Source organism: Dreissena polymorpha, chromosome 2 (assembly GCF_020536995.1).
Source record: "Dreissena polymorpha isolate Duluth1 chromosome 2, UMN_Dpol_1.0, whole genome shotgun sequence".
Lineage (NCBI taxonomy): Eukaryota > Metazoa > Mollusca > Bivalvia > Myida > Dreissenidae > Dreissena > Dreissena polymorpha.
Window position 1 is genome coordinate 24997572 of NC_068356.1, and position 11284 is coordinate 25008855.

An 11284-nucleotide genomic window follows, 5' to 3' on the forward strand; every position below is an offset into this window, starting at 1 on the left:
ATAATTGAATTGTTATGCTGAATATAATTATCATATCTATTAAATAGTCATAATTTTTTTATTAGTCTACTTAAAAGTCGTATGTTAATTTTATAATCAAAGTCGGCCAATTATCGCCAATTATCACATACAGAATGAATTGTTCGTTTGTCACAAAACTTTTCCTTGAGTTATAGATGCTTCAGTTTTTTAATTAAAAGCCTTTAATTTTGCAACCGATGGCAACATCGCAAATGTGGCACAGGTAAGTAAATTTATTATATAAGAAGACAAAGAACGTTTATTGAAATCCGATATAACACATATCTACAATGCGTTTGGTCAAAATGACCCATGAGCATTGTTATAATCGTATAACATATAAGTCAATGTCGTCAAAAAAGTAACATACACAATATATTATTAATTTCCTCTCAAACTATTTTTGCAATGTTTAAAATATAAGAAGTTGAAAGAATTTTCATGTACAAAAAACCTCGCTAATCAGACTGGGTATCAAAGTGTCAAGGGTCATTTACAGTTTGCGGCATCTGTTTTGATAACGGATTAGTAGAAAGCCCACATATGGTGTAAAATGACACTTATTGGAACCAATTGATAATTACATGCACATTTTAAAATAGTTTCTTAACTTTTAACGATATAAAACTAGCTACATTAAATTCGGAAGACTTAAACCGAAAGAAATAAAAATGCTTTAGTCTATGTGATACTATTAAAAATTATAACTGATTGTCTTTGTTATTACCCATTTCATTAGCATTAATAATATCCCAGTTTAGGGAACGGAAAAAACGTAGTTCCATCTTTTAACCGTTTCGGATACATTGTGTCTGAATAACAAGTGCCATAACAGCACCTTTTAACCATTTTCTTTGTTTAAAACACAGAATTACGTATAAGCTAATGTGTCGGACAACGGCGAGTTTGACGGATAAAATGGCAGATAGAAACAGGCCTAATCTATGCTGTAATCGGATTGGTTAATAAGCCTGTCAATCAATCGGCTGTGGAAAGGTCAATTATCACCATAACATACCACTTTGCGACAGTCGCATGCTTAATTGTCATCAGTGTCGCTTACATCACAGAAATCAATTGCATTGTGACTGCCGTTAAGCGGCTGGTGAAGAGAGCGTTGTATGTCATTTAAAGGAAATATTAAGCAGAAAAAATGTGGATTTTTTCTAAATCGCCATTTGCGAAAATTTGTCTCCAGAATTTTTATTTTGTCGCCATTGGCGCCAATGGCGATCGTCAGCGGGAACCGTGAATCACAACCCATTAAAACAAAAAAAAATTGCCTTTTTAAACCTTTATATTATTCATGCAAGCATTTTACATCAATTATTTTTTATTTAAAATATTGGGTGAAAATGACGCTCCTTTCCCCACTTTGACCGATACCTGGCCCAAAGTGGGGAGGAAAAAAGCTAACATTTAATATGAACATCTATAAATATCAAAAGGCAGTACCAACAGAATGAGCAAGATTTGGGTTAATCTTTTATACCCACTAATGAGAATCAACTTAACTCAAATGTAGCAGTTGAAAAACTTTGGTGAAAAAAATAAAAATAAAATAAATAAGACTAATAGGACACGTGGGTTAGTTTTACTAATTTTAAAACTTGTATTATTTCAACGAATACTAGATTGGATTTGTTTTCAAAATAGTAATACTGATACTCACATCTCTAGAGGTATTGCAGTTTTTCTCATGTACCTCCCAGTCATGTTGGCTGATATTTCTTGAGCCCCATAATGTGGTCTTTTCCTCAGCACAGTCATCCAAATGTGGAAAGGGTATGATCAAGTTCATACAAACAACTTTTTAAATATGAATTATATGAACAAATGAGCCAAATCTGTGTATAAATATCTTATTTAAATCGTTTTCGGTAAGTTTCTATAGACAATACTGTAACTATTCACTCAATATCACTGCCACTGGCACCGACAGTTGCAAAGATATGCTTAATTGCAGAAATATAATTATTATATTGATACACTTAATAAGCTTTACAAAACCAAGTGTACTTATATCTAAAATAACCCGCAGTAAGATTGTTCTTGAAAGGTCCTTGTATTGCAGTGTTTTCATTAAACAAATATTGTGTTCGTTGTTGCGATCAATTGACAGCCATTTCTAAACAAACAAAATGGCGGATTTTGTGTACGAACTTTAATGTCGCTGTCATCCATAGGCTACAACCACATGTTTTATTTCGTCAAAGTGTATGAGGCACCATTGCGCCGGATCTAGATTATGGGACGACTCGGGACAGTTCTGAATTTATTCGCATACTCTTGGATCTTAGAGACGGTGTTTCAACTTACAAAATGTTTTAAATGAAATATAATAGTGGCGATTTTATTTTTCGAGAATACGTTGTGTCCACATATAGTGCAGCCACATATGGCGCAGAAAACCTCATAAATAATAACTACGCACTATAGGCACACTGTTGTGAATGTCTGTGTACCAACCGCTGCATACATAAGTTGTATCATTAGAAAGGTTGTTTCCGATGTATTGGACCACGGAGTGTATATTGACAGGAGATGAATCGAGTATTTGACCCTTACTGTAGTAAATTCAAACTTATACAAAAACTATTCATCCGATTTTATTGGTTTATACGTTATCTTGTTGCTTATTAATTCCTCTTTCAAAAAATATAACTTTTAGTATATTCCCGTTGTTATTAATGGATTTATAGCGAGTTAAACACAAGAAATACACATTTTATGTTTTACAACCGCGCGTTTTAACGTGTTGTGGCTATCGATCTTTTACGATTAGCGTACAGCGAAGCGCCGAGGTTATACATTTTGATGTACCCACTCACGTCTTTTGTTAAATTATAGTTTCATTTCTCGGCCGATTTTGACAAATTATATATCATTAGAAAGCTTACGTTACGTAGTAAACAGATATATCAATATATATTAAGTTTTTCTTCTGATTTCGACAGCCCGGCGAGTTATAACTTTAACTTTTGCAAATATCATACCGTGTTGGAGTTTTAGAATCTAGATTTACGGTTGACATGTTCGTACTTAATACCAATTTGTAGCGTTTATATTTGGAGTTCAGTTTTAAAAATTACATCTTGCTTAGGAGAATAGAATTCTGTATACGATAGAAAAATTTTTTTTTTAAAAACGAAAGTAAATAAGGAATGAAGGCGGGAAAATGTAGCGCGCGTTCCTAACGCACTGAACTGATGCTACGGTCTTGGCGATTATGCTTTTGTTTAGAAACCGGCCATTGAATTTCTTTTGCCATCTTATTATATTTTTTATGGAATATATTGTAGTATTTTGTTCACGAAACATATCAATAAAGCTTATTATAAATGAATCTTAATAAATTAACGATTTCAGCTCTTGTTTATAACACAGAAAGGGTGTAAAATTTATGATGAAACAGCGTATATAGCGGACCCTCTCGATATTATTCGGCTTTGCATGCATACTTGAAATAAAATGGGTGTCAAAAACATTCATCGTTTGCTGTTTATTATCAACAAGGTAATTATGTATAATTATTTGAAATGTTATTTACCTTAAATTATCAATTTATTAAAGATTCTTGAAAATCACGGTCCGTGTTACGCGGGTCATTTCGTATTTTGACATCAGGGCATCATGTCCAACTATTGAAAATCAGATTTTTTTTCACCGGGACGATGACGGCTTGACTTTAGACAGGCAGACAGATAGTTTATTTAGACTTTAACAACAGTACATCGTCTTCAACTCAAATATATAAATTATTTTTAGACGAATTGTTAGGTGATTACACATATAGCAGTGATGATTCTGAGAATGTTGCCATGTTTCTTATCCGTGTAATCTAGAGTCCATGGTTTGAGCATTTTCATCGCGGTGTTCAAAAAAAGATATCTCAACAATCTTGTTTATTGATAGATCTGTGGTTTTATTGCCCCTGTGTTCAGCACAAACCAATAATCTCGTTATGATCAGAAACTGTGCCGACCAATACTAAATAACACTATGGTGTCATACGCCAGAGCAGGGACCTATACTTGTATATTGGTCCCTAACCACAGGTGGCAATGTCTGGTCAGTTTACACTTTTTATGATACCTCCATGTCTTCTCGTGGTATTAGTGGTCATTTCTTGGAGTAATGTAACGCCAAATACTCAATTTTGCGTTTATAAGATATGTAGCGTATTGAAAACATTTATAGTCATCTGCCCATACAGATTGCCATAAACTAAATACTGTATAGATGTCAGCCAGCTAAATCACAATAATTATAAGTGCTTAATACCTATACATGTACATTTTAAACATTTAAAAAATCTAATACTTAACATTTAACGTATTTAGCGGGTACCGGTAAAAAAACTCCGTCATTTCGTAGTCCTATAAAGAGTGTATGGTAGTGTACGGAACAACATAATTAAAAACAGCATTCTCATTTGACCACAACGGGGTTAAATAATCTTTCCGAAAAATACAAATAATACAGAGTTTTAATTTAGAATTCTATATATTTATAACTCTGTTAACTTATAAAGATATTTCAATATACATGCATAGACAGTTGACCGTGATTTTCAAGAATCTTTAAATAATTTTAATTAATTGATAATTTATGGTTAATAACCTTTCATATAATTTTACATAATTACCTTTTTGATAATAAACAACAAACGATGAATGTTTTGACACCCATTATATTTGAAGTATGCAAAGCCGAAAAATATCAAGAGGGTCCGCTATACATTTGTATACGCTGTTTCATCATAAAATTAACACCCTTTCTGTGTTATAATCAAGAGCTGAAATCGTAAATTTATTAAGCTTCATTAATACTTAGCTTTATGGATATGTCTCTAGAACAAAATATTTCAATATATTCCATAAAAAATATAATAATCGTGGCAAAGGAAATTCAATGGCCGGTATCTAAACAAAAGCATAATCGCCATCAGTTCGGTTCGTTAGGCCCGCGCGCTACTTATTTCCGCCTTCATTCCTTACTTGCTTTCATTTTTAAACCAATTTTTTTTCTATCATATACAGAATTCTATTCTCCTAAGCAAGATGTTATTTTTAAAACTGAACTCCAAATATAAACGCTACAAATCGGTATAAAGTACGAAAATGTCAACCGTAAATCTAGATTCTAAAACTCCAAAACGGTATGATATTTGCAAAAGTTAAAGTTATAACTCGCCGAGCTGCCAAAATCAGAAGAAAAACTTAATATATATTTATATATCTGAAAACTACATAACGTAAGCTTTCTAATGATATATAATTTGTCATAATCGGCCTAGAAATGAAACTATAATTTAACAAAATACGTGAGTGGGTACATCAAATGTATAACATCGGCGCTTCGATAAAAGATCGACAGATACGACACGGTCACGTGACTTAGACACAACAAGATATTTGGCGTAACGGTCCCGTTTCATATCCGTGTAATCTAGAGTCCGTGATGTTTGTTCATGCCTTTTTTAGAAATATAAATACTAATATTAAAAAGATTTGATTACTTCTACTTAAACTAGACTCAGGTCTTTGAGATATAATAGTGTATATAAATTATGCATCCCCAAATCGATCTTTTATGGATTCTTATATTTCTGCTATAAAAGTAATTTACCCTGGTAGATGCATGCACATATATTTAGCTGAAGATTCGGAAGCACGTTTCAAACATTTATTGGACTATATACCATTAATGCTATATACCATTAATGAGCTAATTTATCCAATGATATGCATAGATGTATTTGAAATGGACGTATTTATGACGATGTACTGGGAAACTGTACATTCGTTACTTACAATGGTGCAAGTGTCAACACATATTTTATTCAAAAGTAACATTTTTGTATTGACTTGAATGACTAATATGATAATTTACCTGTTTGCTCAAAATGTTCTACAGGAAAATGCATTGTTGCTGCCAATAGCAATTATATTTTCGAAAAAAATGAAGAAAAAAATGGGTAAAATATACAAAAACACACGGAAGAATACAAAGAAGCAAAATTTTCAGCAAGTATTTCAAATAACATGCTGATCTCTGGGTATTCAGACATATGAGTTGCAATAGCTTACGCGGATATCGGCAAAGCAGTTGGTAATAAATAAATATGTAAAAACATTCAAGAAACAAAACGAAAGTAAATTATAAAACGAAGTAAGAATATAGAAATTGCAATTCTGATGACAAGAAATGATGAACTGCTAAACAGGAAAAGAACGCGTTCTTACTGAAGTTTTGACTGACTAATTAAGTCGTGTTTTGAGAAAACTGGGCATAATGCATGTGCGTAAAGTGTCGTCCCAGATTAGCGTGTGCAATCCGCACAGGCTATTCAGGGACGACACTTTCCGCTTTAATGACATTTTTCGTTTAAATGAAGTCTCTTCTTAGCAAAAATCCAATTAAGGCGAAAAGTGTCGTCCCTGATTAGCCTGTGCGGACTGCACAGGCGAATCTGTGACGACACTTTACGCACATGCATTATGTTCTGTTTTCTCAGAACGCGACTAAATTATGTACCGGTAATAGATAACCGGCCCTATGTTACACTCTCTAGAGAGTTTAAAAATATGTGTTCGGCAAAGCAAGTATTGAACTTCAAAAAAGAATGTATTGTATTGCGTAATAATCCATGGGCTATTTATTTTGTGAATTCACGAAAGACGGTCAAAACTAAGTATACCGCTATATATGCAAGTGAGACGTATGATTATTGTAAAACCATTCTTTTAGAGGACAATCAATGGAGCTTAAATGCGATGTTCAACCTAGAGTTGAATAAAAATGACGACAAACAATACCAAGTTTTGAATTCAAAGAGAACCAATAATGAAGTCGCATGTGACCGAAGGCGTTGTGCAAATGTTTTTTATGTAGGTGCTTTACATATTATCACACTGATAATCGGATTCTCCGAAAGCTATTTAAAACTATATTTAAAATGTTGATAGAAGAAGACTATATCAGTTTTAAAATCAATGTTTTTAAATGTCGGATGTTTGCTAGTCATGATGATAACTTTTATTGCAACATAGGTACTAGGCAATTGAACCTAGGCAGCTACTAGGCAGCAGAATAATCTGTTTAACCTGTGCAATAACGAGTTGTCTCCCTTTCTATGACTATATGCCAGCGGTATTTTATCCCCGCGGAGTACGTATACTAACGTTGACGACGTCGCAAGCCGCGCTTACACCGACTGCTGTTGAATTAACATCGGAAGTGAACTCTCTATCTCTCCCAGAAATTTTGAAAAATGCGGTTATGAATATTCACCCAAACAAAACCGAAATTATTGCATATAGAAACGGCGCTTCGGTCATACGCGCATTGGCTTCATGATAACCATTAGATAACTGGACTGTCTGAATATGAATGCATAGGATGATAGGACTACTTTTAGCAGCTTATTGTTCCCTACCAGTTTCACCGGAGGGGGACTTATGGTTTGCACACCGTCTGTCTGCCAGTCTGTCTGTCAGTCTGTCCGTCACACTTTTCTGGATCCTGCGATAACTTTACAAGTTCTTAATATTTTTTCATGAAACTTGAAACATGGATAGATGGCTATTGATATGGACTTATGCACGTTATTTCATTTTGTTCCAACGTCAAAAATTCTGATTGCTTTGGCAACAAATAGACTAGAAATACTGCTGAAAATGGTGGTTTTCTGGATCCTAAGATAACTTTAAAAGTTTTTCATATTTTTTCATGAAACTGGAAACATGGATAGATGGCAATATGGACATTATGCACGTCATTTCATTTTGTTCCTACGTCAAAAATTCTGGTTGCTATAGCAACAAATAAAAAAAATCTGACAATGGTGTAATTTCTGACAATGGTGGAGCCGGTAGGGGACACTATTGCTTGGCAATCCCTTGTTGTTCATAAAAGCTAAAGGTACACTTGCAGTTCAGACCAGAACAGCTACTTTTGCAATTAAATCCTTTATTAAGGATTTAATTAAGTCAGAGAAATGTTGGATATTTTTTCATTTCAAAGTAAATTGTTTGATTCCATAGTCAAACATATTTTTACTATTGGCTTTGAAATAGACGGTAGAGAACTTTCAAATACTATCGAACAAGTTCAGATGAGATATTGCAAATTGTTCCTTGGTGTTATTTATTCCGTTAATGACAGTGTTGTATTTGGAGAACATGGTAGATTACATAGAGGTGTGTATAAAACATAATGTTAAGTGCACATGAGTCGCGTCTTTCAAAAATGGGTCTTATGACATATTAGGCCCAGCGCTTGCAACCATACAGTCTTGTCAGGAGCTACACTGTCCGCGTATGAGACTACCAATCCTTATATGACTTTATAACAGACATCGTGGCTCCTTAGCTGACTGCGAGATTGCGCAGGCTCATATAACATTTGTTTGACAAAAATCGATGTCCTATATTGCTATATATTGTTAAAACGAGGACAAGATGATATCGAAAGGAATAATTGGTTAACATCAGTAAACTTATTTTGAAGAAATATGTTTGGTTTAGCCAAGAAATACGAAGCGTTCAACTATTTTAAATGTCATTGAAACAAATATTGATTGATAATATACAATAGATCTGGCTAGAAACCTTAGGAATTCTCCTAGGTATGATACCTTTACACAATGTCAAGCCAGCGCATCCGCGGAGTCTGGTAAGGAGCTACCGTGTCTGTAATTAGACCACTAAACCTTGCGTAACTGCAGACACGGACACCGTACTTCCTGAACAGACTGTGTGATTTATTGATTATCTAAGACACAATTCTCTAGAAACCCTAAGAACTTCTCCTGGATATGAGGACTTAACATATTTAAAATCTATGTTAACTCCAGATAGATATTTATATAAATACTTTCCCTTTAACGGTCGATGCTAAACGTAAGCGACATAATACTGTTCAGATTTTTTGAAATTGTAAACAAAGGGCTTGAATTTAAAATCAATTAATCTTGAATATGTTTTCTAACGCGATGATAAATTTAATTATGTGTAACAAAAACGTGCAGTTTCGTATTCTGGGCTAAGCGTGAGGTTCGACGCGTCATTAAACAAGTTTAAATTCCCTAATAATTTGCGTTGAGCGTCCCAAGGCAGTGACCCCAGCTTTGGTTATTTGTATGTTTTATGACGTGTTGTATTTATCGTCATGTATAACCATTTGGTCACTTGCCTTAAGTGACATACTAGCGAGGGTTATTAAGAATTTACCTCCTAAGGGTGTTTCGTGAGCTTCATCAATTATCTATATTCACTGCGTACATGTATCTGTCGTTCTGGCGCGAACTGCGTACATGTATCTATCGTTCTGGCGCGTACTGGTGCGTACTGCGTACATGTACCTGTCGTTCTGGCGCGCACTGCGAAATGTATTTGTCGTTCTGGTGCATCGTCGATTAGTCGCTCTTCAAGTCCGCCAACACAACAGAACGATTAAGCTGGACTCAGCCACCATAATATCATAAAAGGATAGTTAAAACGAACATACTGGATAGTGAGCAATCTCATTATAATCAAATAGATAGATCTGAAGACACACTCGTATAATTGGTCACGTTCAAATGATATTATCAACAACACAATAATCCGGCCTGCTGGGTCCTATGATAAGGCTTTTTGCATAGCCAAGTTTATCGAATGCATTTCATGCAGCTATAGTTTCACATCAGGTCCTCGGGAATAACTCACGTACAGAGTTTTGCTGTCGATAACAACGGATAGTCAGCGTAGGCGAAGAAACAGCAATTGTTCACGTGAATTTCATGCACAACGTTTTGAGATAATGTACCGCAACATTTTTAGGGCAACAACTTGGTTGGCCCATGTAAAGGTTATCCAAGCGTAGCGAATTAAATTAGATCAATAGGGCTAATAAATAAGAATTATAACAAATACATGTAAGGTGTTTTTGTTTTATTAACACTTATACAATATCCATATTAACAACATTTTTGTGTATCTACCAACGAATCAATATACACAGCAAAGCGTACATGCTTCATCAAGAAAACAAGAGTTTTTTTTATTGAAACAGGAATCATATCTCCAAATGAGGCGCTCGTAATACTTTTGCACCACATTGCTTACCGAAGACACTTGATGCTGCTCAATCTCGTGAAGAGTAAGCCGATTCGAGCCCTTTGACACAGAAAACATGAACTTTGTTATAACCAATCCGAAAACATTGTATCGCAGTCCATCTGGCAGTTATATAAAGGAGCTCGGACAACATTTGCTTGGTCAATAACGCTGCAAAAGTCCACCGACAACGACATGCTGACACTATACACAAACAGACTTACAGCTGTTCAATACTGCATATGTGCGTCACTATGGCTCGATTGGTCATTGTCGGCTTGGGTACTACTTACATGTACCCCGAATATACTTAAGTACATGTATACTTACATGTACCTCGGGAACGGTAAATATACTTATTCGTACCCTGTCGATATTAGACTGTACCCGAGTTGTATTCCCGCCCAAAATCCGATGTCGTAAAACGCGCTACCGATTATTTTAAACAAACTTCTCTTTTAAAAAACCTGCATCAATCTTTTTGAGTATGAGTTTCGATAATATATAGGGACCATTTAACCAAAAATTGACATAAATGTGAACATAATTAATTTTAAAAAAATGCCGACAACGACCGATTTAGCTTTAAAATTCCCGGGTACGTTTTAGTATATTTACCGTTCCCGGGGTTCATGTAAGTATACTTAAGAGTATCCGGGGTACATGTAAGTAGTACCCGAGCCGACAATGACCAATCGAGCGTCTCTATGCGTGTAGGGCTTACAGAGATGAAGCGCATACACGGTCTGCTACAAGGTGAAAATGACAGATACAGGATTAAAAGCAAAGGTGTGTCAGTGGACCTTAACTCCACCAAAACATCAGACACTATACTAAACTTAACACTATCAATCATGTAAAGTATTATAAAAGAACGAGAGTTTAAAGACATCCATCTAGATATCATACAGTACATCTTTAAATCACAGAGTATATATGTTTACCTAACCACTATGTGTTTTTCATTACATACATGTGTTATACCGGATGATAAATGTTCGTGCATGCATGTCTGTAGCTCAGCAATTCCAAAGGACTTGACGCTGGATTGGGGCAAAATGGACAAAGCTATACATGTGTTGGATATAACTATTTCTTTACACATACAAGGTATTCAATAAGTAAGAAAAGATTGAATGGAGCTAAGTAAAAACGTTTTA

General features: G+C 34.7%; 1 protein-coding gene across 2 annotated transcripts in view; it reads right to left on the minus strand.

Annotated features, from left to right (window-relative positions):
* LOC127866295 (protein FAM149B1-like) overlaps positions 1-2166 on the minus strand; it is a 108690-nt gene extending 106524 nt beyond the window's left edge. For both annotated transcript variants that reach the window (XM_052406759.1, XM_052406758.1), the window contains exon 1: positions 1694-2166. In XM_052406759.1, coding sequence (XP_052262719.1) covers positions 1694-1791 — 98 coding nt within the window. In that variant the 5' untranslated portion in view covers positions 1792-2166. The remainder of the gene's footprint in view (positions 1-1693) is intronic.
* Between the last annotated feature and the right edge of the window lie 9118 nt (positions 2167-11284).